The following is a 26,415-nucleotide window of genomic DNA, read 5'->3' on the forward strand; positions in this document are numbered from 1 at the left end:
ATGTCCAAGGTGAGTGGAATGGATTCAGACCTTGTCCCACTAACACCATCAAATACGGTGGCCCTCTTGGCGCATTGTGCCATGATTATGAGCATAGTTCTTCGACAAAGGCACAAACAGAGGCCTCATAATAGTTGGACTTATAGGCCAGTGGTATCTGTTGTGCAGGCCGCACAGTGATGTGTTTCACCTGCAGCTTCATACTTTATCATAAAACTCAATCATACAAACACCACCCATTAGACCCCCAGGGCATACGATGATTCAGGCTATGTTATGGAACAGGTAGGTGTGGCTGGTTCTAGGCTGACAGCTGTAGAAATGTGAGAGGTACCTAGTTCTGGCCCTGTGTACCTGCCCGTGGCATGAGTGAGTCAACCAATGTTTTCCCAGAGTGCTAGCCCATCTTTGGCCCAAGTAGGAAAATGGCTGCAGAAGGAATCATGCAAAAACATTTCTTTAGCTGAACCACAACTGAGTAACCAAAAGATGGGTGTGGAGGGTGAAGCACGTTTGCTGGAGTCTAGAATATAATGGGGGTATGGCTGTGGTGGTTGCAGTCCCAGAGTCAGGACTAGTGAGCGATGATTCGTAGGGATGCTTGCAAGATTACATATGCACCTTAACTGCCCTTTTGTTCACACAATTCAAATGGACAAAGCATGATGAAAGGATGGACACCCCCCCCCCCTTCCCAAGAGGCTGTGAAGACAGTATTGATTCCTAACCCACAGTAGCGATTATAAGAACACTCCAAGTTGACAGCCCCAGGAAAAAAAGATGCTGATTAACATAAGATGCAAGAGTTCTCATATGCATGTGCTGACAGAATGAAAAAGTGCCGCCTTTTACTATCCAGATTGCATATACCAACGAGGAGGGGAGAGTTAAATTGTGCTAAGAAGGACTACAATTAAATTGTGAAAATTAACCTTCACTTGTAGGGGGATGGCCAGGACCTGAGAGGTGACCTAAACTATTCCTTGAAGTGGGCGGTTTGCTCTTCTCTGCTTGTGACGCATCACGCATTGTGGGTTACCCTGTAGGAGGGATCAGTGTGCAGTCTGTGGGTATGGTTTAGTGCTGAGAGAATCCTTAAGATTCTCTAGGCTTATAGTGCTTAATCAGACTCAGTAATTATTTTAAGGACAAAAGTAGGGGCTGATTAATCTGCAAGAGAAATGTGATTTTCCTTGCACATTGCTGGATATTCATCCCCTGGTGTGTACGTGAATATGTGTAGATACCTTAAGCAGACTGGTGGGTATATCATCCTCCCCTCTACCTTTTCTTGTGGCAGCAAAATGGTGAGTCCATGACTGTCCCCACAAGTTCCCAGCTCCAAGGCCCTGACTAGGAATGTGGTGAAACTGAATAGTGTGATTCTAAGTCATGACAAGTCAAATCAAGCTTCCATTAGTAGAGGCAGTATATCTATTGTTGGATTCTTGGGCCAAACAATATGGCTTAGCTAATAAATCATGCCCTATTTTTGAGCAGCCCATTCTGGAGACAGTATGCTTGACTAGACAGACCTGTGGTCTGATCCAAGAAAGCAGTGCTTATTTGCTTGTGGGCTGTGCATTTCTGTAGGGTTTTTGCATTTGGAGGGACACCGGGTTCTGCCCACTGAGACTTCCCGAGTAGTGAAAAGTCCATTTCCTTAGCAATTTTCTATTATCTATTTTTACCATGCATTATATAGCATGTTAATTTTCTACTAATGCTAATTTAACCTCACCATTACCAGCAAACTTGTGGCTGGAAGGAAGGATGCAACGTGTCTTTCTAGAGACATCGCTGGACTCTGGACTAAACACAAATGTATTTGCAATTAGGAGCCCCATGGCGCAGAGTAGTAAGCTGCAGTACTGCAGTCCAAGCTCTGCTCATGACCTGAGTTTGATCCCGACGGAAGTCGGCTTCAGGTAGCCGGCTCAAGGTTGACTCAGCCTTCCATCCTTCCGAGGTTGGTAAAATGAGTACCCAGCTTGCTGGGAGTAAAGGGAAGATGACTGGGAAAGGCACTGGCAAACCACCCGGTAACAAAATCTGCCTAGTAAACATCAGGATGTGACATCACCCCATCGGTCAGGAATGACCCGGTGCTTGCACAGGGAACCTTTACCTTTTTACCTATGTGCAGTTGCTTAATGTTCTTTTACAGCTGCTCTCCTGCCATTCAGCCCAAAAGACAAAAATTGGCTGCTTCTGGGAGGGGCTGTACCCCAGCAATAAGACAGGTTGCTATATCCTTGCCAAAAACAATGAGCATGGTTGCCTAAAATGTGTAGAGTGGGGACTGCCTATCCCCCATGAATAGTATTTCAGAAGGCATTTTAGGCTGCTGTAAGCGAAATAAAGAAGTCATACTCCCAGGATAGGAATACAACCAGTTTGAAGAAATTTCCTGTGGATCCAAGCCCTTTTCCAGGCGCAAGATCAGGTTATCAATGGAAAGTGGTGTAATAGCTAAAGTGGCAACCTAGGATTTGGAAGGCCTAGGCTCAAATCCCCACTATGACTTGGAAATTCACTGAGTGACCTTGGGCCAGTCACACCCTCTCAGGCTAACCTATCTTATAGGGTGGTTGCTAGGATAAAATTGAGAGGAGAGAACAGTGTTAGAAGAAGAAGAAGAGTTGGTTTTTATATGCCGACTTTCTCTATCACTTAAGGGAGACTCAAACTGGCTTACAATCACCTCCCCTTCCCCTCCCCACAGCATACACCCGGTGAGGTAGGTGGGGCTGAGAGAGCTCTAACAGAGCTGTGACTTGCCTAAGGTGACCCAGCTGGCTTCGAAGGAGTGGGGAAACAATTCCAGTTCACCAGATTAGCCTCCGCCGCTCATGTGGAGGAGTGGGGAATCAAGCCCGATTCTCCAGATTAGAGTCCACCGTTCCAAACCACCGCTCTTAACCACTACACCAGGAAAGTGTGGCATAGACATCTTAAATAAATCACTAGTTCTGCAATCTGGATGGGGATTCACGTGTAAGGAAAAATTCTCTAGCCGCCGCACGGGAATGACTGACCTAGCCACATGCCTCTCTGTTCGCAGGTGCCGAGGGGGCGGCTGCTGCTGCTGTGGTGGAGCCTGGTTCTGGCTTGGCCTGGCGAAGGATCCCAGCGCAGTGAGCCCATGTTCACAGCCGTCACGGACCATGTCCTCCCGCCTGACTACGACAGCAACCCCACGCAGCTCAATTATGGCGTGGCCGTGACTGATGTGGACCAGGATGGAGACTTCGAGACTATCGTGGCTGGGTGGGTACCACAGGGGCAGTGTTTGGTAACCCCTGGGTTAACGGGAAGTGGGATGGCTGCTGGCATCATATCTGGGATGGTCAGTGGGGCTGGCTTTCACAAGATGTTGCTTCAGGAAGTTTTTGTTAGCAGGATCAGGAGCCGGTCCAGGCTGGAGTGTGGAAAACATATCCGTGGGATTTTTTTCAAAATTGGGATTGGAAAGGTCAAGCAGAAGTGTTTGACTGTACTTTCTCAACGTTCTGGGTTCAGAGAGAAGTACCAATCAGGCCCAGATCTGGAGTAAGGCAGAGACCCAGATGCTGTTCCGGCAGGTGCTGAAATGGCCATGAATTTCCCGACACAGTAAAACTTCCTACAGCAGCTTCCTCGCAGTTTACAACTTAGCTGTCTTCCCAGAGTCGTTTCTCTGACAAACTGTTTTTGCCTGCAGCCTGCTTAGCCCCCCATCCCCGGCTCTACACACACACACACACCCAGCCACATGGGAGTCATGACCAAGTGAATGGGCACTGGAGGGGGCTGTCCCTCTATTCTTGGCCACCACATGTACAACTTGTCCTGCCCTTAAAACATCTGTGAATTGCATTCTGCTGGAAAGAGCATATATCCGTCAGATAACTTTTATGTCTAGGACTTCTTAGAGAGCTGAGTGGCTGATCATATTTGCATCTTCAGCTGAATTCATTCTCCCAAGAAATCCCACTTCTGCATACCCTCCTCCCCCCTCTTCCACTGCTTCTCCCTCGCAAGCCTCCCAGTTATTTTTTTTATTATTTAATACATTTTAACCTCACCCGCCTTCCAAGGAACTGAGTGATGTACGTCATTTTTATCTACTATTTTAACCCTTGCAAACAGCCCTTTGAGGTAGGTTAGGCTGAGTATGTGACTGGCCCAGGTCACCTAGCAAGCTTCATGGCGGAGTGGGGACTTGAACCTGGGTCTCCCAGATCCCAGCCCCACACCCTAGCCACTACACCACACTGGCTGATCTGTTCTTTCCATTCATAATGGAGTTTGGCACAGTAACAAACCTACTTGTGTAGAAAGTCCCATATTTTCCCCAACTGGAAGATTTCCTGCTCATCCCCATCAGAACCTGCAGAAATCTTGACTGCCTGAACTTGTATTTTGTATTTTTAAAATAGCCATTTCCCAGTAGCATTGGCTATGTGATGTTCTCTTAAAATCCCTCCACTGGCTGCTTTCAGGTCCAGCACAGGTTCTTCTGTCCCTTAAAAGCTCTCCCTGGTTTCAGTGGCTTAACTTTCCCATCCTCGTAGCTGTATATTCCTGCCCATTAACTTTGCACCTCCAGTTCTACCCCCCCCCTTCATCTGTCTGACTGTCTCATATCACTCAAGAGCCTCTTTCCTTGGCCCCTTAGGCCTGGAAATGGTTACCCAAAACACCCTCTCACTTCTTTCAAATCCTCCCTCAAAAGCCACTGTTCCCATGAAGCCTTGCTCACAACTCCCTGCTGAAACTGATGTGGCGATTAGAGCATTGGACTAAGATCCTGGAGACCAAAGGTTGATTCCCAGTGACAATGGACAAGGGGCAAACCATGTGGTAAACTCCTTTGGGTGCCTGTTGGGTGAGATAGATACAAACAGAGAGGCTAAGCAGGTGTAATGGGAATGAATGCATTTCTTTTTCTATTTATTCTTGTCTCCCTTAAGACACATTTTTGATTGTAAGCTCACTGAGCAGAGACCTTGCTTTCTGTAAAGTGCTCTATGCATTAGTGTGCTGTATAAATACCAATAATTCATTAATAGTATCTGCAGCATCATAATGGATCGACAATTCAACAGCCATCCTTTGCTGCCACTCCCTACCTTGCTCTAAAAACTCATTCTGTTTGCCTTAGTTAAATTAAGCACCCCGAATCAAGAATCTTATGGCTGCTCCCATAACCAGCTTTAATTCTTTGTGTACCATGACAAATCCCCCAGTCACTAAGCAGTATAATTTGTTTGACAGGAGTTGCGCTGGAAGGGGGCTCACTGGTTTATGAGCCCGTGTGACTGCTGAACTTGCTTTTCAGGCAGCAATACAGAATGTAGATGGATGCCTTAGCCTGGATGCCTTGATGTTAAGAACCCCACCCAGGGTTATACCCAGGACCCCTGATTATCTCTGTTGATGCAGAATGATTGTGGTGTGAGCCCTGTGTGTGTGTATGTGAGTGGGGGGGGGTCATGGCTTGCTAGGCACTTGTGCTGGGGAGGCAAACCCTCTCTTTGCTCCCAGCGCTTTCCCTGGCTCCAAGGTCAGCAGCTGTTGGCACAGCCTGTGTGGAGGAACTGTCTGCATTCCCACTTAGCTAGCACCTTTCCTCATAGTTGATGGCTATCCTTTGTAGGAGCCTGGGTATCTGCATAGCAGCACCCAGCACTCTTCAGAGAGGCGGAGGAATCTCTCACCAATCAGCACACCCAGGCTGGCGGGTTCTGTGTTATTCCGTAGGGCAAAGCTGCCATTTTTGGGACCTGGACGTCTTCAGCATCTTCCCCACAGTCCTTGGGTTTAATGTTTTAGCAGCATACTAGATGGGAGGGAGCATAATGAGTGGGAATAACAAGTGCTGGGGGCTCAATGGCTGGTCTTGAAGAAGAACAAAGGCTCTCTGGCTAGGTGTACCCCCCAGATGCTGCAATTCCTGGTTTCCCCCCCCCTTAGAGGAAGGGGCAACCCTCTTCTCTCCATGTTCTCTTGCTGTGCTCCTGACAGGCTTCAGTGTGTCCCTTGGCATTATGTTAATTGGCTGGAGGGTAAGGGAGGGCACCCAGCTCATTATGAGCAGCCTTAGCTTGGAAGGGTGCACAGGAGTGAGCAAGGTAATCGGCTTTGTGCTCCCTGCATTTCCAAGCTGCCAACAGTCCCAAAGGGCTAGGATGGGAGGGAATGGAGCTGAAGCTTGAAGAGCCAGCCAGCCGGCCCCTGTTGTATTTTCTCCTTTCTGATAAGGACATACCACTTTGAATGAAGAGTGGTAAATGCAGAGCACCGCAGCAAGGGATCTGCATGTGTAGGGGGAGGAAGTTTCCATACATATGGTCAGGGACTTGTGTGTATGAGTTCCATGTGGGGGGGAGATTGGTACACAACCAACAATATGAGATATAGACACCAGAACTAAACTTGGTAGGAAACTAGTTGAACTCAAAGGATTTCCAACCCTGGGTTGGGAAATACCTGGAGATTTTGGGGGTAGAGCCAGGGGAGGGTGGGATTTGGGGAGGGACCTCAGCAGGGTATAATGCTACAGAATCCACCCTCCAAAGTAGCCATTTTCTCCAAGATCTTGGTCATCTGGAGATTAAGAAGAAGAGTTGGTTTTTATATGCCAACTTTCTCCACCACTTAAGGAAGAATCAACCGGTTAACCTTCCCCTCCCCACAACAGACTCCCTGTGAAGTAGATGGGGCTGAGAGAGCTCTGAGAGCTGTGGCTAGCCCAAGGTCACCCAGCTGGCTTCATGTGGAGGAGTGGGGAAACCAACCCAGTTCACCAGATTAGTGTCTGCCGCTCATGCGGAGGAGTGGGGAATCAAACCCGGTTCTCCAGATTCTACCGGTCCAAACCACTGCTCTTAACCACTACACCATGCTAGCACTCCTGTAATAACAGTAGATCTCCAGGTACCGCCCTGAGGCTGGCAACACTAAGCCCAAAGGATCCCCTTAGCCTGCTTGGCAGATACCATACAGCCCTCATAAAGCAAAGGGAATGGCAGGTGACACCCTGGACCATCCTGACTTTGCTGTCGCTTAAAACTGCCTGCAAACCCATGTTCTAAATAGTTTGAATCCCAGTGGGAAGGGCCATGCTGGGCCTTTTTGAGTATGTTACTAGCCATGAAGCATTTTAATATCACTTGGCAACTAGTAGGCCCCATGCCTTATGAGCTACAGGTAGGGGGTGGGGGTGGGGGCCTGCAACCATCAATAGTATTGACATTAATTTAAGAATTAATAAATGTTTGTTGAAGTTTCTGGGTCTCATGGTAAAAACAACATGGGAAGAAACAATGTTCTTGGTTCTGGTGTTTGCTACAAAAATCATGCGTTATTATAAACGGGAGGGGTCTTTACTAAAATGTTCAACCAGATTAGAGGTATCTTTCTAGATGGGTTAGAAATTATCATTGCTTGGAGTAGAGGATTAGATGATATTGTAAAGGGAAATTTATACCAATCCTCCGCAGACGTGCTTAGTCACCGATGTTTGTGTTTCGTCTGAATCCATCCATCGTCTTTGTCCCATCATTCCACTGACCTTTCTTCATGGACTTGCATTCCAGACCCTTCACCTCCATCACTCTGTTCTGATCTGTCACCAATTTGTCAATGTTTGTATTAAAGGAGGAACATTAATGATAAGCCAGTGCTTTAGCTATGGCTTGAGCAGCCCTGAATACAGCAATTGGCTCCTGTTTCATAGATGAACTGTTTGTGCTAAGACTGTCCCCAAATCTGCGTCTGCTTTTGTTACATGCCTAGCTTACCTTCCATTTGGGTTCCACGGCAAGTCACCCTTGGCTTAGTCCTTAAGGTGATGATCCTCATTGGGCACAATTCACAGCAGCCATGGAGTATCTGCAATGGAGTATTCTCCATATAGGGTTGCCAGCTCCGGGCTGGGAAACACCTGGAGATTCTGGAGGTGGAGCTTGAAGAGGGCAGGGTTTGGGAAGGGGATGGACTTAAATGGGATGGACTTAAATGGGGTATAGTGCCATAAAGTCCACCTTCCAAAGTGGACATTTTCTCCAGGTGAACTGATCTCTGTAACCTGGAGATCAGCTGTATTCCCAGATCTCCAGCCACCACCTGGAGGTTGGCAACCCCATTGCCATGCCATCCCCCAAACCTCCCCCTCCCGAGACTCCACCCCCTAATCTCCAGAAAGTTCTCCTCTCACAGTTGGCAACCTTAGGAGGAGGGCTGGCATGAGGGAATATTAAGGGGAAATGGCACAGTTGAGGCAGGGAGGTCCCAAAATCCACATCTCCCTTCCCATAAAGTGGGCACCCCCACTCTGACTATGCTCTTTCTGCAGCAGTTTTGTGAAGGATCACAAGAATGCCAGGCAAAAACCAGATAGACAATCGTGGTGTAAGGACACTCTTGGAGGGGGAAAAGCTCTAGTTTAAAAGGCAAGGTGAAGCAAAGCAATTGTGTAGAAGCAGCCCTCTTCTAAAATTTATATAGGATTTTCTTTTACATTAAAATATCTTGATTAATTTTGGATAACAGCTGGGATTTCTGGTTTGTCAAGATAACTTTGAATTAGACTTTTATCCACTAAAATGGTTAAGTCCCTGACACTTTTGTGTCAGCTTTTGTGAGTTTAATACTTTTGTGATTTTAATACATGCATATTCCAGGTTAATGGCAATATTAAATAACACTAGTCCCAGTACTGATCTATGTAGAAGAATTTTCCTTTTCAAAACAATGTACCAAATATTCTGTGGATATGACTTCCATTATGTTGTCACCCTTTTCATAGTTAGGGTTGTTGGTCAGTCCCTCATTGCCACCGGAGGGGTTTTTGGGGCGGAGCTTGAGGGGGCGGGGTTTGGAGAGGGGAGGGACTTCAATGCCATAGAGTCCAATTGCCAAAGCAGCCATTTTCTTCAGGTGAACTGATCTCTATCAGCTGGAGATCAGTTGTAATAGCAGGCGATATCCAGCTAGTACCTGGAGGTTGGCAACCCTACTAACTGGCCTGGAGAAAAATGTCCTATCCCTTTAATAGAGCCTTAACAAGTGGAAATGTGTAGTTGAAGGTTTTCATGGCACGGAGGTAAATAACATCCATTAAGCCTCTACGAAAAGAACAGGACATTTTTCTTCAGGCCAGGTCTCAACCTTTATTGGTAGTAGTTTTTCTACCCCATGCTTCCCTTTCCAGCTGCTATTTACTTCATTTATACTCTGCCTTTCTCCCCAGTGGAAACCCAAAGCGGCTTACATTGTTCTCCTCTCCTCCTTTTTACGCTCACAACAACCCTGTGAGGTAGGTTAGGCTGAGAGTGAGCCAGTCACCCAGCAAGCTTCCATGACAGAAGGAGGAATCAAACCTGGGTCTCCCAGATCCTAGATTCTAACCACTATACAGCCTGCTCTGGAATCGGTAGTATAACCAGTGTTGTGCCTAGAACACACAATATTAGTAGCAGACAATCTACTAAGGAGTTGAACAGGTAATTCTAAAGCGAAGCTTATGCCAAACCAGGCAGGATCCAGGTTTTCTACCATTGGCTTTGATCATTGATGAATGGTAACACAGAGATTTAAGGCTACTGTGTGCTCTGAATGTGGCTTCCCCTCCCCCACTGTTAGCACTTCACTTCAGAGGAGCAGTCCCATCAGAGGTCTCAGCTCTCGAAAGGCCGATGACACTTCCCACCTGCAGCAGCTGCTGCTCTGGAGGTTTTTCAGCCTGAGTTCCCATGAGCTCATTATTGGGCATTCAAGGTAGAAAGGAGGAAGCTAATTGGGAAGGAGCTGAGTGTGGATGCCTTCACCAAGCAATGCCTCGTGCCTCTGCTCTGCACTGGATGGCTGATTCAGCCGTGCTGCCACGCTACACCAGATATATATATATATATATATATATATATATATATATATATAGCCTCCAAGTCACAGATTACTTATGGCGACCCTTTATGGTTTCCAAGGCAAGAGACATTCAGAGGTGGTTTGCCATCGCCTGCCTCTGCATCACGCCTCTGGTATTCCTTGGAAGCCTCCCATCCAAATATTTGCCAGGGTTGAGACTGTGTGACTGGCCCAAGGTCACCCAGCAAGCTTCCATGGCGCGAGTGGGAATTCGAACCTGGCTCTCTACACCAGAATACTCAGTAACTAATGCCAAGCCATCGAGGAAAGTAATGCAGCCAAATGTAGATCCTTCTGACCTGAGACTGAAGATGACCAGATTGGAAGTAGAATCTAGAATGGCTTCTGGGAACTGAGCTGCAGCTAGGGTTGCCAATTCTGGCTTGAGAAATCCTTGGAGTTTGGGGATTGGTGCCTGGGGAAGGTGGAAGAGAGGGAGCTCAACTGGAATCTGACACCATAGAATCCACCCCCTGAAGCTGCTGTTTCCTCCAGGGAAGCTGATCCCTGTTGTCCGGAGAGCAGTTGTTGGCAAGGCATCCTAGCTGCAATCAAGGGTTGCCAGGTCCCTCTTTGCCACCAACAGGAGGTTTTTGGGGCGGAGACTTAGGAGGGTGGGGTTTGGGGAGGGACTTAAATGCCATAGAGTCCAATTGCCAAAGCAGCCATTTTCTCCAGGTGAACTGATCTCTAGTGGCTGGAGATTAGTTGTAATAGCAGGAAATCTCCCGCTATTACCTGGAGATTGGTAACCCTACTGTAACCCCTCCCGCATGGTTAGGGAGGTGGGCAATTTTGCTTCTTTCCTTTTGTGCCAGGCCATAATCATAGCTACAGGTAGGGCATTTCATAAATCAATGAATGGTGCTGGTATAACTTGTTTATTGAAGGCCATGATTGTTGTTGGGCAAAAAAAAACCTCAACATTTGGGGCATGGTGTTGAGAAAGGAGCACTTGAAAGGTCCAAAAATGGGGGAGAGGAGGGCACATTTTGTTTTTCAGTTCCGTTGAGCAGAGCTGGATTTATGCGCAAGCTAACAAAACTACAGTTTAGGGGCTCAGATTATGAGGGTCCTCTAAATACCAATTTACTAAATTAACATTTTTTGGCCATCTTACATATGTGACCCCTTAAACTTGACGTGCTGAGGCCCTGTTCTTGACTGCTCTCTATGGAGAGTATTTCCAAAGTCAGGCACCTCTTCTGTGCAGGTAACATTATTATTATTATTATTAGTGCGCTGTCAAGTTACAACCAACTCATGGCAGCCCCGGGACCATGTGGTTGTCAAGGCAAGAGACGAGCAGAGGTGGTTTGCCATTGCCTCTGCCTGGCGACCTTAGTCTTCCTTGGTGGTCTCCAATCCAAGTATGAACCCTGCCTAGCTTCCAAACGCTAACAAGATTGGGATAGTAGGGGCTATTCATGCTGCTGCAAGTGACATTATTAGGTGCCAGCTTCAGAAATGGAGGCTATGCCAGTGGCTTTGAGAGCTCCTTGACTGTGAAGCACCATGCTGTTGCCGCTATCCTGGTGAAACATCTGGGAGGAGACATGAGAGCCACTTATCTCTGCCGTTTTATGGCCTGCGAGATCATAAAGCACCAGGCATGGCTATCTGCTCTAGATGTAGAAATCTTAAGTGCACAAGAAATGGTCTTCTCAATCTCAGCCCTGTTGGGAAGGAGAACTGGTATTTTCCTGTCCCCAGACCAAAGCCTGGGAAGTATGCAATCCTAATAACCAGTAGCCGCAGATGGAGGTCCTCTTAATGCTTTCTTTCTTCTGTTTTGCTTCTGCGCTGTTCTTCATATGGGCATGGTAGTCTATGAGCAAGGGAAGCAAAGTCAATTGTTCTGTAAATATCAAGTTACTTTGGCCTAAAAAAAGGCTGGGATCGCAGGTTGCTGCCCTTTCTTTCCTCCCTGCAAACCATGTTGCTACTACACTGTTTAGTATGGAGCTTTTTCAGTCGTGTAAATATTAAGCAAACTACAGCAACATTACATAGGAAAAAATGAATTCAGAGGAACTATTAGGGATTTCATCGCATGGAAGCTTCCTCCCTTCCCAGGGTTATTAATAGATAGCAGGGCTGTGGTTACTCACCATGGGATGAAAGCATCAAAGGTAGAGGTTATCATGGGATAATTGCCGTTATTCATATAAGTAGCATGGTCATTTGAATCCACCTGCTATCAAAATGAATGAACAGGGAACATATGAAATGTCCCGAATATTACAAAAACAGCAAGCATGGCTTCAAAGATGGCACTGTATATTTCCCAAAACCAATCTTTTCCATGTCAAGTCATTGAGCTCCCTGTCTCAAAGGTATCCGTCCTCATCCTTCTGAAGCCTCTTACTAAGAAGCTGACCCTCTCACTCGGCACGTTCCAGAGATGAGACACCTCTTCTGATGTGTCATAAGATTAGGTCTCTGATGTAATTATGGCCCTTTTCATTGATTGGTCTGCTGTAACCCCTAGCCTGGTCTCACTCATGCATGGGAGCGCACTGGACCCTGCTTTTTTTCTCCAGGGCTTATTTAATGTTGTCCTCTAAGTTTTGCCAGGCTCTATATTTCTCCCTGGCTCCCCTGCCCTCATTCTACTATATTAATTTCCCCTTCAAATTGTGCAGCAAACTCCATGCTAACTACACTAGAGTCACACACTGTTAGCTGCCAGATGAAACCACTCAGGCGTGTCTGCAGCTTTGCATTGTGTGGTGTTAATGGGGATGTATGTCTAAAAAAATCCAGATATCACCCTGGATCAAACTTATCAGAATTCTGCCATTTTGACTGCTCAGTGACTTTAGATGGGATCATGTAATTTAAAGCTGGCACTTTGTGTAGGATGCTGCAGAAAGATATAAACTTGGCCCGATTTCTGTCAAAGTCCTGGTCTTCGCCACTTTTATTTCTTTATTTGGCACATTTATAAGCCTGCCTTTCTCCCAGGTGGGCATCTTCATGTCTAGCAGTGGCTTCTGCCTAATCCAATGTCAAGCTCCCCTTTGGCGCCCCTTTTGTGAACCCTGATGATGCACAAACTGGCATGAGAAACTTCTGCTTGAATCTGGTAGGCGTTAGACCTCTGACAAAAGAGTGGTGCAAACAAGCTCTTCTTCTCAGGCCTCTACTGACAGAGGAACCCCAGTGAAGTTTCCTTGATGTAAAAGGCCTTCAAGGACCAGGGAGAATGTAAAGAATTTAAAAAGGAGCTCCATTTCCACAAAAACCAGACACCCCCTCCCTCGCCCCCCCCCCACACATAGACACAGCTCACCAGCCACTTCCAGATCTTCTCCCCTTATCCATGTGCCATTTCCTGCCCAATGAATCAAACATATTGTGAGCCAAAAGATATAGAATAACTTTCATAATAAAACATAAGCTACGGCTCATCTGATAGTACAGCATTGCCTTCTGGCATGTGTATGAGGTTTCACTTCACAATTTACAGCATAGTAGTGGATCCAAAATGAAAGATCCAACTTCCTCCAAACCGTTTTTATCTAAGCCCAAAGTCATAATCTCCACTACATACCTTTGTGGGTTGTCATGTGAAGACTTTTTGTTCTCTTGGGAGAATCTCTCCTGAAAAATGTTGGTCCAGTAAGTTTGTCTTGCCTCTCTTTTTGCCAGGGGAAGCTTCTACTTGGTCCATTCATCAGGCATGGATAAGAAAATGGCTTTTCTCCTTTTAATATGCTGACTACTCACGCCACTTGGGAAGGTGTCAGACAGGATCTATTCAACTGTCTCTGGAGTTGGATTCCAGATGACTTAATACATTGGGGGGATGTTTGGAGATAAGATAGACTATGAGCCAGCCCCCGCAGACCTAGTTTCCCATTTAGTTTGTGGAGGCCCTCTCTCATGATGGGAATTGTTCTGGGCATGCTCCTTCTACCCAATCTGAAACATCAATGAAACCATGCTTTCCTGCTGGTTGTCATGTGATGTAGTCAATGCGATCATTTACCAGGGAGACCTGGGTTCAAATTCCCACTTATCCTTGAAGTTACCTGGATGAGCTCAACTCATTACCCTTTGCCATCCTGCTTGACTCCCAGGTAATCATCCTCTTGTTCTGAGGATAAATTGTGATAACCCCAACGCACATTGCCCTGAGCTCTCTTAATGAATGGCAGGATACCAATGGGATAAAGAAATTATTTTGCTTCAAGCAATGTATCCTTTGTGGGGTTCCTCCCCAACCCTCCTCCAGCTATGGCAGCGATTGGATGTGCCCTTTGCTACCTAAACCAGGAATCTGCACACATGGGAATAGGGAGGAGGCTCCACTTTGGTAAAACTCTTGTCCCCAGAGGGGTGAGGGGGGCTGCTTTCCTAAATCACCCCCATATCACATTTCCTGCTCTCTGTTCCTTCAGGTACAATGGGCCCAACTTGGTGCTGAAGTATGACAAGGCACGGAGGCGGCTGGTGAACCTTGCAGTGGACGAGCATAGCTCCCCGTACCATGCCCTGCGGGATCGTCAAGGCAATGCGATTGGTGTGACTGCATGTGACATCGATGGAGATGGGCGAGAGGAGATCTACTTCCTCAACACCAATAATGCCTTCTCTGGTGAGTGCCAAACCCACCCATCTTTGACACTGCTAATTACCAACCAACCTTCTCATATGCCGTATGAGTTCTCTCTCCAGACCTCTGACATCCCTTTTTTATATTCAGCCCATCAAAACCCATCTCTCTCTCAAAAATGACTTTGCCACACATCAGTTGTCCAACATTTGCTAAATTATCTATTACCTACCAGCCAGTCCAACCTTCTAGTTGTGCCTACGCATGATCAGACTCCTCCGTCCCATAATATCCATCTAACCCATGGCTCTTACCCAGATCACTGATGCCAAACTTGGAATAGTTTTTTCCCCACAAACTGTCATTCCTTTATAACAAACCCTACTGACACCTAACCAGTTCCCAGCATACATTCTGCCAGCAGCACCCCCCTTCCTCCCTATACTGCCCAGGACATGGGTGTGATCACATGAGACTGCCTTATACTGAATCAGACCCTTGGTCCATCAAAGTCAGTATTGTCTACTCAGACGGTCAGCGGCTCTCCAGGGTCTCAGGCTGAGGTCTTCCACATCACCTACTTGCCTGCTCCCTTTAACTGGAGATGCCGGGGATTGAACCTGGGATCTTCTGCATGCCAAGCAGATGCTCTGCCACTGAGCCACGGCCCCTCCCATCCAGAGAGGGCATATGGTGAGAGGGAATGTCTCGTGGTCTCATCTTCCGGGTTGATGGCCAGTGGTGCAGATTCCCCTCCTTTGTGTAATTTCCTTTGGGGCTTCTCCCTGCGGCCCCGAGGCACAAACTCCAGTTTCCTGACCTTCACTGGCCACCAGGGTGGGATGTTTCAAGGCTGGAGTTAATTTCCCAGCTGAGTGATTTTGTCGATTCTCTGGCAGCAGCGGGGATGGGGGTGGGGGGAGAGACTTGGCTGCTGACTCAGGGCTTTGCCACCTTTCTAGTTGCCAGCAGGGACTGCAGTTCAGAACTGCTGAGAGGGTGGGCAAGTGCTATGTGTCTGTGGGCAAACAGAAATCCCTTATGACAAATGGGATTGTAATACACATGGGGAAAGTTTCCCAACCCCTTAAGTACATTTCTCCCTCCCCACCCTTTGCAAACGTGCAACCTAGCGGCCAAGGGCATTACATTTTCCTTGTGGGGAAGTGATACCCTGATTCCTAGCCCAGCACTAAGATACCCTGTGCTTTAGTTGCCAACTGTATGTTTTTTTAAAGTTCTGTTCTGCTGCAGAAACAGAGGAAATATTAACGGTGCTCTTGCAACCTGCAGTCACTCACACAAACTCTTCCCGGTTCTGTCCAAAGAGTTAGCAGAACTCTCTTTGCGCAATCTTTCCCTTGGGCTACAGTCTCAGGTGGACACTGCGCTCAAGTCAACTGACTCTTTGCTTGGGTGGTTTCTCACATGCATTTGGGGATCCTAAGAAAACACTGCTAGATCAGGGTTGGCTGAAGTTTCCTATGTGACTTGCCCTCTGGGGCCCAATGCAGCCTCTCCCAGGTAATTGTGGGATATCTCTGGGGGTGCTGATTACCCCGACTCTCCCCTTTGTCTAGGTGCCTTTTGCTCTAATTCGCAATCTGCCTGGGAAGGAGCTCTGCCCCCTCTCCAGCGTCCATCCAGAAACGGGCTGGGCCCCTCACCTGCACCATCGACCTGCTCTTGGCTCCACTTATCCGTCTTCCTGACACACCTAATTACTGCTTTGCAGCTGCCAAAGACTCCCGCTCCCTAAATCAGCCATTCACATTACTCCTGGCGTCGGGGCCTGGCCAGGGCCTGCCATTGATTTTCTTTTTTCCCCTTTATGATGTACATGGCTCCGCGCCGCTCTGGCACATTTTACCTTAATGAGTTTATTCTTCTGGGCCTCCCTTACCAGCCCTTAAGCTTTGCTGGGGTTGCTGCATTCATTGTAGTGCGGTCTTGGTCGCTGTCCTGCAGCACTGCCTGGAAGTAAGGCATAGGGGCAGGGGCTGGGGGGAGAAGTCCGGAAGGCCGAGGAGCCGGACCGAGTCTCAGCAGGCTGGGTGAGACCTAAAGGAGAGGTCAGAGAGGCTGCATTTGGGGTCCAGTTGCAAAGGGTTCAGGAAGGATATGGGAAACCTTTGCATGTACATATAAACATGCAGGATGTCACACCTGCAGAGGGTGTTGTGCTGCTCGGGGGCTGACTTACGCCACATCCCTCCACAATCACACAAACACCTGCAATTCCTGGAGCCTCCGCGAGTGCCTGTGTCCCCTGACGACATCCTGAGAGCTCCCGAGAAATCCTTCGTAACTCAGACTGATTTCCTGTCTTTAGACAGAGCTCAGCACATGAGCAAGGGACCCTGAAATGAGAAGTGTGATGCCTTATCTCTCCTCCCCAGGTGTAGCCACCTACACAGACAAGCTGTTCAAGTTCCGCAATGGGCGCTGGGAGGACATCTTGAGTGACGAGGTGAATCGGGGTGTGGCCAGCCGGTTTGCTGGGCGCTCGGTGGCATGTGTGGACAGGACGGTGAGTGTGTGCAGGCGGGATGAGCAGCGTTATGATTTCAGGACTTGGGCCCGTCAAGGGACTTGAGTGACGTGGACTTGTCAAAGAGGCATTGTCAAAGTTACACGCAGAGAGGAAATAGACTTGGGGATGGGGGGGGGGAGAAGTGCTCTTCGCCAAACTCCTCAGTGGCCGGGCCCCCTGCAGGCCTCGCCAACAGCTCTGCCCCCTCCCCCACAGCTGTCAGGACTCCCATCAGGGGCTGCAGTGCCAGGCGGGTGCCGTGCTGCTGATAAACACAGCCTGTCTGGGTGATTTATGCCCCTGTCACCTACGCTTTCTTCTCCTTCTACCTTGCGTGGTTTGTTTTCAAACGATTATTGCTAAATCAGGGTGCCACGGGAGAACGATGGGGGCAGGGTGGTGGTTGGTAGAGAGGCTGAGGCAAGCCGGGGGCATTCGGATGGGTGTCTTCTCTTTGGGAGCCTCTGAGAAAGAAAGGACTGGGTTGGTTCTCCTTGTGCTCAGCTGTAGGGTTGCCAGCCTCCAGGTGGGGCCTGGAGATCTCCTGGAATAACAACTAATCTCCCGATGACAGAGATCAGTTCCCCGTGGAGAAAATGGCTGCTTTGGAGGGTGGACTGTATGGCATTATACCCTGCTGAGGTACCTCCCCTCCCCAAAGCCCATCTTCCTCAGGTTCCGCCAACAAATCTCCAGGAATGTCTTTACCCCCAGTTTGCAGCCCTCCTCAGCTGTCTGGGATTGTGTCTCCAGCTTTCCAGAGATGGACTGGGAGCCCTGGGTCTGATACCCACTGGGTCTGCCCGCTAAGCTGGGCAGAGGGGGAGTGCTTGCTTGGGGGAGACTCAGGCTCTTCACTGGCTGCCCTACGTCCTGCAGGGCTCTGGCCGCTACTCCATCTACATCGCTAACTATGCCAATGGAAGAGTTGGCCCCCACGCCCTCATCGAGATGGACACAGCCGCCAGCGACCCCAAGCGTGGCATCGTGGCTCTGAATGATGTGGCAGAGGAGGCTGGTGTCAACAAATTGACAGGTATTGGGGGCACCAGGAAATTCTCGAACCATTCATGCCTGAACATCCAAACTGAGGGAGGGAATCTCTGATTCTAGTCTCCCCCTTTGCGAGTACGGCCAGAAATCTTAGCCCTACTCTCTGTGGCAGTGATTTGGCGCCAACTAGACTTGTGGCCATTGTGGTGAGTTGATGATTGCCAGTGTTGGATTGAAAGGCCTGACTGAATGTGGGGAGGGGTGGAAGAGAATGGCAGGGTGAACCAACCGGTGGATACCTTGATGGGCTGGAAACCTTCCTTCTGGAACCTTTCGTAGGGCTGCCACCTGCCCACCTTGAAAGCGACATGTATGTATATATGTAGGTCTAGACATTAGGAAGAATTTTCTAACAGTTAGAGTGGTTCCTCAGTGGAACAGGCTTCCTCGGGAGGTGGTAAGCTCTCCTTCCCTAGAGGTTTTTAAGAAGAAGTTAGACGGTCCTATGTCAGCAGTGCTGATTTTATGACCTTAAGCAGATGATGAGAGAGAGGGCATCTTCTGGGCATGGAGTAGGGGTCACTGGGGGTGTGGGGGAGGGAGTTGTGCATTTCCTGCATTGTGCAGGGGGTTGGACTAGATGACCCTGGTGGTCCCTTCCAGCTCTATGATTCTATGTATGTGAATATGCCTCGGCTCCCTCACTGCTCCTCTTCCTAGGGGGTCGGGGTGTGGCTGTGGGGCCCATCCTGAGTGACGCAGCCTCAGACATATTTTGTGACAACGAAAATGGGGCCAACTTCCTCTTCCAGAACCAGGGTGATGGGACCTTTGTAGATATGGCATCAAGTACCGGTGAGTATGCAGTGGATTGTTGTGTGGTGTGTGTTCCAAGGCAATTAAGTGTAGGACTTAATCTACTGTGTAGCCGCAGAGCCTTCTTTCATCCTTAGTGGCCGAGCAATTCCCCCCCGCCCCTTGCTGGCTGCCAGGGCAGGCTGGGAGGGGGTGTGGAGATATGATGAGTGCACACAGGCTCAGCCACCGGTAATTGAGCGTCTGCCTGATCACTGGAGTTTAACGAGATGTCAGGTTGGCATCCATCACCACGGCGCCGCTGATGACACCTATTTTCTTTAGAAACACTCCTTCCTTGTCAGCAGGAGAATGAGAATAGGAGGGTTCAGGGAGGGGATGGGGTGGAAATAGGATTCTGCCGAGGTTCTCCAGTCCCGGTCCCTAATCTGTCTATTGACACACTCAATGCCACCACCCACCCCCAGCTTTCTCTGTCTTTAACGCTGCTCTTTCCTGACAGGCTGAGTTTGGGCTTTGTGAGGTAGGAGTTGTCAGATAACCATCCCGTTCCCCTCACTGTGGGGTCCCTTTGCTAAGACCTGGGTCAGCAGGAAGAGATGCTTTGTCCATTGGGCTGTTCACCTTCAGGCACGGTACCCAGCCTTGCTGACTCCTCTGCCGCACTCTGTAGGCCTGGATGACCCCTACCAGCATGGTCGTGGCGTGGCCCTGGCTGACTTCAACCGCGATGGGAAAGTCGACATAATCTACGGCAACTGGAACGGACCACACCGGCTCTATCTGCAGATGAGTGTGGGTGGGCGGGCCCGCTTCCGGGTAAGTGCCATTTGAGGGGGGGGGGTGACAAATATTGGCTGTGAGCTGCCAGGGTATCCTGGGCTGTGAGCAGGGGAATCAGGGGGTTCCAATACTTGAAGAGTCTAAGAATCAGACTGCAACACACAAATCGGAGTCACCCACCAAAGAGACCGCCGTCTCTGCTCCCTGGCCGGGTTGCCAGATGTTCCTTGAGTTACAGAATTGCCTCAGCTTTCAGGCCCACAGCTCCAAACCGTTCCTGGTGTAGATCTGGCAGCCTTTCCCTCTTCTCGGCTTCTGCCCCAGTCACCACGAGAGACTGTTGACTCAGCCTGTTCCCACCCACCCAGCACTGCTGCCCTCTCCCAGGTCCCGTGCCAGCCCCAGCTCCTCCCTCCACCTCACCCTGTTCCTCGACCCTCAGCTTCCCCTCGGCCCTGCTCCAGCCCCAGCCAGCTCTCCCTGCCCCACTAATCCCCGTCCTTCCCCCAGGACATTGCCACGCCCAAACTGTCCATGCCATCACCCGTCCGCACCGTCATCGCTGCTGACTTTGACAATGACCAGGAGTTGGAGGTCTTCTTCAACAACATCGCCTATCGTGGCTCGTCTGCCAACCGCCTCTTCCGGTGGGTGAGAGCCACATGGCCACCTGAGACTGAGGCAGAGGGGGCTCCCCACTCGTTAGGCTCTGGGGCAGGGCAGAAAGGACTTTGCCGTGCTAGACGCTGGTGTCGACCAGTCCTTCTGTAGCAAGGCCTGCATGCAGAACTGAGGCTGTGGGGTGGGGGAGGGGGGCCTGGATGCTACTTATCCAGCGTAGAGCTTGCCAGTTAGCCCCAGTGCCATAATCCACAGGAGCTGAGTGGCTCCCCATGGATGGGGTGGGTGCGTCCCTTTCTTGCTCCATTCTGTCCTTGTTCCTCACTGACAGAGCTGTGGCTGAGCACATCACCACTAATACAGCAGCCTGTCCAACCTGGTCTACATCCCTGGAGGTTCTGGCTTTCACTAATTAGCACTTATGCACGGTTCCCATTAATTGTAGACAATCAATGGCTCGTTAAACAGAGCTGCTTACATTTCTCAGTCTAATAAAGTGATAGCACAACAGCATGTGGCAAATCTGGGTAGTTCATGCAAAAAGCTGTTGCTGTAAGCATGGGCAAGGGCTCCCTTCTGAGGAGATGTGCATTTGGTGTGCAGGCACATGGCGTGCCAATCGCAGGGGCTTGTGTGGGTGGGGAGAGCTACCACTCTTCTCTAGCACAACCCCCTTCTGCTTCAGGATTTCTCGCAGAGAACATGCTGACCCAGCCATTGAGGAACTGAACCCTGGTGATGCCTTAGAGCTGGAAGGGCGTGGCACAGGTGAGTTAGTGTTTGAAGGAGGGGTTGGCAGAAGTTGCAACTGAATCTCTTGGTGCCCCATGTCAAGATCAGAACCTCTTGATTTTGTGGCACGCTGCGGGACAACCATCCACATTGCTAGAGCAACAGGACTTGTGATTGATCACCGTGTTGGCTAGCTACATATTTGAGCATACCAAGGAAGGGAAGGGGCAGTCTTTGTGTCTTATTTCCAGCCACACTCAGGATTTCAAAATCTTGGGTGAGAATGGCAGAAGGGGCTGTCATGGACAAAGGATTCCACACGAAGAACAGAAGGAGCCACTTCTGCTGGCGGTGCTGAGTCCTTTGTCAAGAACAATGACAGTGAAAGAAAATCAAAATTATGTTTGGTGGAATCAGGGGATGGAGTCAGAAGAAATGATACTCCTTGATTTTTTCCCCTCATACTGGATCTCACTCCAGGCATGACTGTGAATAGGGAATGTGGTGCTATCAGAAAGAAAGTTCTAAAAGTTCTCTGTTTACTAAAATTGTTTCCCTTCCAGGGGGTGCAGTGGTGGATTTTGATGGCGATGGGAGGCTAGATCTGATTTTGTCCCATGGCGAGTCTATGGCACAGCCACTATCAGTCTTCAGGGTCAATCAGGTGGGTTCAGTGATGTGTTCCTCATAAACTTAATCAGATCCCAGCCCATGCATTGGCAAGAATGGTCCGCCTTCCCTGGTTTCATGCCTGCTACATTCCTCCACTATCTGTCCATTTCCACAGGGTGATGGAAACAACTGGCTGAGAGTGATCCCACGTACACGGCATGGAGCATTTGCTCGTGGCGCTAAGGTGGTGCTCTTCACACAGCACAGTGGTGCCCATCTGCGCATCATTGATGGAGGGTCTGGGTACCTGTGTGAGATGGAGCCTGTTGCCCATTTTGGCCTGGGTGAGTGAGAAGGAGTGGTGGCCGAACACTGTGTCATGTTGTCCCAGGTCCCTTCTTGTGCTGTCCATCCCCCCCCCCCCATCACAATATTATGCAGTTTCTGGACTTCCTGGATCTTTTCTGTCTCTCATCCAAGACAGTACTGGCCAATTGCTGCCTGAGCACATTACAAGTGACACAAAAAAAATTTTCTGTCCCCTCTCTTACCACCCAGCTTCCTTCAGTCCTTGGCCTCCATCTCTCTTTCCATTTCCCTATCTCTGGACTCCTTCAGCTTGGCTAACATCCTCAGAAACTCTAGCCTATCAGAAGCCTATCATGCCCTATCCTGCTTCTCTTGTCTTTCAAAGCATTTGGAAGGTCCTCATAATCAAGGGGCTCCTGATGGAAGCTTCTGTTCCCTGAGAGCAGTGTGTGTTTCAGGGTGTCTCCGGCTGCCCCCTCCAGCTGTTTCTGTGGAAGGCACTGCGTGTCTCCACACCTCATTACTCTTCCATGGCCCTGAAGTGGCCCAGCTTAGTGGGGCATGGCCGAGTCAGATTGAGCTGTGAACAGAGAAGCCAAGTGGCTCAGGAAGTCAAAAGGTCTAGGCACCAGAGTGTGCCACATCACTACTCACAGCTGGGATTTTTCCCAGAAATCTGTACCGCTGTTGGTGTGGAGTGATTAACAAAGGAAGTGTCTCCACTGGATCTCAATGGGCTTATTCTGTGCAAGGAGAAAATGTTTAATTAATTTGGGGGGGGGGTAAAGAGAGCAAAGCACAAACCGCCGTATGAGAGGAGAGGGGTTAGAGGAGGACTCTTCTGCTCTGAGAGTTGGTTGGAGTTTGCTGCCTGCCTCAGTCCCGGCTTGCCCTTCTTCCTTGTAGGACAGGATGAGCCCAGCAGCTTGGAAGTGACCTGGCCAGATGGCAGATTTATCAGCCGCACTGTAGCGAAGAGCGAGACCAATTCTGTGCTGGAGATTCCCTACCCCCAGGACACAAAGGGTTCACCTCCTGTTGTACTTCCACTTGAGGTGAGCCCTATTTTTTATAGGTATTTGGAATGCAACTCATCTTCCTTTCCCAAATCAATGTGTCAAGAGCCAATGTGGTGTAGTGGTTAAGAGTGTCAGATTAAGAGGAAGAAGAGTTGGTTTTTATATGCTGACTTTCTCTACCACTTAAGGAAGAATCAAACTGGTTTACAATCACCTTCCCTTCCCCTTCCCACAACAGACACCCTGTGAGGCAGGTGGGGCTGAAAGAGTGTGACTAGCCCAAGGTCACCCAGCTGGCTTCATGTGGAGGAGTGGGGAATCAAACCCGGTTCTCCAGATCAGAGTCCACTGCTCCAAACCACCACTTTAAACCACTACACCACGCTGGCTCTCTAGTATCTGGGGCACCCAGGTTTGAATCCCTAGCCATGCCATGGAAACTCACTAGAAGACCCTGGGCCAGTCACACTCTCTTAGCCTAACCTACCTCACAGAGTTGTTGTGAGGATAAAATGGAAGAGAGGAGAATGATGTAAGCTGCTTTGGGTCCCTATTAAGGAGAAAGGCAGGGTATAAATGAACCAAATCAATAAATCAGTATTCTTTTACTTCTCATTTCTCATTGACAAAAGTTCTGGGGGTGTTTCTGTGCACGCAGAATTAAGGGTTTCCCCCAGCTGCTTAAACAAATGGCGCATCAAAGCTGTGTCTTCTATATCAGGAATGTTTAGGCTCAAGAATAATTATAATCACTTAATATCTCTAAAAAGTGCCTAACGTGTGCTAGGAGCTGTATAACATAAAAAAATCAACAAGGGCTTTGCCTGCAGGCTTAGAATAAAGTATATATGAGTCAGAAAGAGTGGGGAACATAGGATGAAAACAACAAGAATAATAGATTAACCCAAGTAAGAAAGCAAGATTAAAAAATAGATTTAAAGAATTGTGTATGTGTGGGGTGTTTTGTTTTTTTAAGTTGAAAGAAAAGAACTCAGACAGATGTCACAGGTCAGCAACCAGAAACTGAGGCCAGCATAATTTTGGAATGATTTGCCTGCTTTAAAAAACTTAACAAACCGTATCACACCCTGAGCGTGTCAAGCGGCCGTGTTTTTTCTAGGAAGGGTGCCTGAGCCAAAAGCGACTCTACAGCAAGGACAGTCGTGTTTACATCCCTGCCAGCGGCACCGCTTTTGCTTCTCTTGATCCGCACCAGGCCCCCTTTCCTGAACCTCTTCTAGCCAGCCAGTTTCACTACTCCGTGCCTCCCTGAATTGTGACAGCAACGCTGAAACTGACCAGAGTGCTCGAAGCTGTAAAATAGCCGAAGGGGCCTTGACGGGAGACAGACAATAACTGAAGTGATGTAGTTACAGAATGTGCTTTGTCAGCACAGTGACTTTCAGCGTTAGAGTGGCCGTGGCAGGAGGCAAAGAATGGCCAGCCGTTCTGTGCCAGAAAGTCCTGCAATGCTACTTTTTCAGCTTTGACTGTGACTGAATTGCTGGGATTGCCTTTAGAGAAGCAGCCCCGGCAGTGACTTTGTGTGTCCTTCGCCCGCTCTGGTACCTCGCTTGCCTCCAAGGGGAGAATGGAGCTGACCTGTAAAAGAGCTGTAGAAATTTGCACGTGGGATCGGGATATGTGCTTCCTTTGATGAAAGGCTGCGTGTGAGTTTGCACTACTGGATGCACAGATCATCTTCAAACCAAGGGGCCTCCGTGCTCCAGATGTTGCAGCCCATAAGGCATGCAGCCAGCACAGCACACATCTCTTAAGTTACACAACCTCTCTTGTGTGTGCCTACCGAGTTATGAGTTTCAGCTATGTTCAAAAGTTTATTTTTCAAGTTTGGATTTGCACCATGGAAACAAATGAGACATGTCAAATATGGAATTCGACTCTTGTCCCAATTCAGAAATCTTTTCTTGATACTCCACTGGAGTCCTCTGTTCACAAAGGCTGTCCCTTTCACTTCCGTAGAGGGAGCACATCTGCGTGTGGCAGAAGCCCCACAATACTGTGTGGAAGCAGGGGGGAAACCCCACTTCACATTAGCACCCAAGGCTAACCTAACACCCAGTCCAAAAGCTACCATAATTTCTAAGCACTGAGCAGGCACTTTACAAAGCCTTTCAGGATTTACTAAATAACAAAAAAAAAAAAAAAGAAAAGACTACAAAGTGGGGGTTGTTGTGTGGTCTGAGGCACAGATGGCAGCTATACAATTTCCTAGGCTCTCTGAAAGTGAAGTCTCAGAAGAGGCTAGGTGAGACAGATGAGTCTGAGGTTCAGTTAATGGCTAATGACAAACTTCTCTCTTCCTCTCACAGTGTGGCCAAGGATTTGCTCAGCATGAGAACGGGCGCTGTGTTGGTGAGTCACCAGCAGGGCAGATTAGAAAATGGTTCCAGGGTGCAATTTCCTCTACCCACAACAGGGCATAATGGGGTAAAATGCCGGCTCTTTGGTATCCAGTGGCAACAGCATGGCTGTATTCTGAAGATAAAGCAACAGCCCAACTGTGGTGTTGAGAAGTGGTCACATTAGATTCTGTAATGTTCTGGGCCTGTGGGTCATACCTCTTACCACCACTTTCTCTATCTCCTCCTCAGATATGGATGAGTGTGTCGAGTTTCCCTTTGTCTGTCCACGAGACAGGCCCGTCTGCATCAATACATATGGCGGGTACCGTTGCCGCAGCAACAAGCGTTGCAACCGAGGTTTCGAGCCCAATGAGGATGGCACAGCTTGTGTTGGTGAGTGGTGGCTTGGGCACAGCAGAGAGATTAATTCCTTGCTTTGGGGCTCACTCCCCAACATGGGTTTGGGAGGATGTGATTTCTGTGTCAGGCAATGAACATTTTAGGTGGGGATCTGGTTTTTGGATCACACTAGGACAGGGGGAACAGAAAACAGACTAGCTAGTGAGATCCTGAGTTTGGAAGCAGTCTTTTTACATTGGCCAGTGAAAAGATGGTGTGGGGCAGTATGATCCTTGGTTTCTGCTCACTGCCCTTTGCCTAGGCAAAGAAGGATAGTGGTAGAGAAGAGGTGATGATTATCTCTGAGGGTCTAACAAGCCCATCAGAGGAAGAGGCAGGTATGGAGACCCTGGTCATCACCAAACGTTTGGAAGAGGAGGGGCACAACTTTCCAGGAGGGTGGGGTGCTTTGACTTTTCCTCTGCAATCCCTCCCCCGGCTATCTTGTAGCTGTCCACTTGTAACCAGACTTCCCAGACTCAGGTCTGCAGTCAGAATTTTATTTCAGCCCTCCTCTACCCTGGAGAGCCACCCACTGCCATTATTTCTTCCCTGTCCTTTTCTCTCTCTACATCTTCCTTTCTGTTTCTGTTTCCCTCTCTGTGCAGAGCAAGTGGCCTTTTTCGGTGGATACCCTTCTTCAGGGAGCTGGCTGGGCCCCATCTTGCCTTCAGCCCCTCTCCTTCCACTTTGCCTCGGACTCTGCTTTCATTCCTATGCACTTTAAGCCTTGCCAATAAAGGACAGAAGCAGCCTTTA

At 48.8% G+C, this 26,415-nt stretch overlaps 1 protein-coding gene across 1 annotated transcript; it reads left to right on the plus strand.

The window, feature by feature from the left end:
- CRTAC1 (cartilage acidic protein 1) lies at positions 1-26,415 on the plus strand. Its single transcript, XM_056850439.1, has 15 exons — positions 1-9; positions 3,065-3,270; positions 14,319-14,515; positions 16,873-17,003; positions 17,886-18,042; positions 18,720-18,854; positions 19,489-19,634; positions 20,109-20,245; positions 20,905-20,987; positions 21,515-21,615; positions 21,739-21,907; positions 22,779-22,927; positions 25,225-25,267; positions 25,507-25,650; positions 26,265-26,415. The coding sequence occupies exons 1-15, from the start codon at positions 1-3 to the stop codon at positions 26,381-26,383; spliced, it is 1,926 nt and encodes a 641-aa protein (XP_056706417.1). The 3' UTR covers positions 26,384-26,415.

Source organism: Euleptes europaea, chromosome 5, assembly GCF_029931775.1.
Source record: "Euleptes europaea isolate rEulEur1 chromosome 5, rEulEur1.hap1, whole genome shotgun sequence".
Lineage (NCBI taxonomy): Eukaryota > Metazoa > Chordata > Lepidosauria > Squamata > Sphaerodactylidae > Euleptes > Euleptes europaea.

Bases quoted from the DNA above. Each gene is read 5' to 3' on its own strand.
- CRTAC1 (XM_056850439.1), top strand. The intron at 19,635-20,108 runs GTAAGTGCCATT...TCCTTCCCCCAG, and splicing joins GTGGGCGGGCCCGCTTCCGG to GACATTGCCACGCCCAAACT. The intron at 22,928-25,224 runs GTGAGCCCTATT...TTCCTCTCACAG, and splicing joins CTGTTGTACTTCCACTTGAG to TGTGGCCAAGGATTTGCTCA.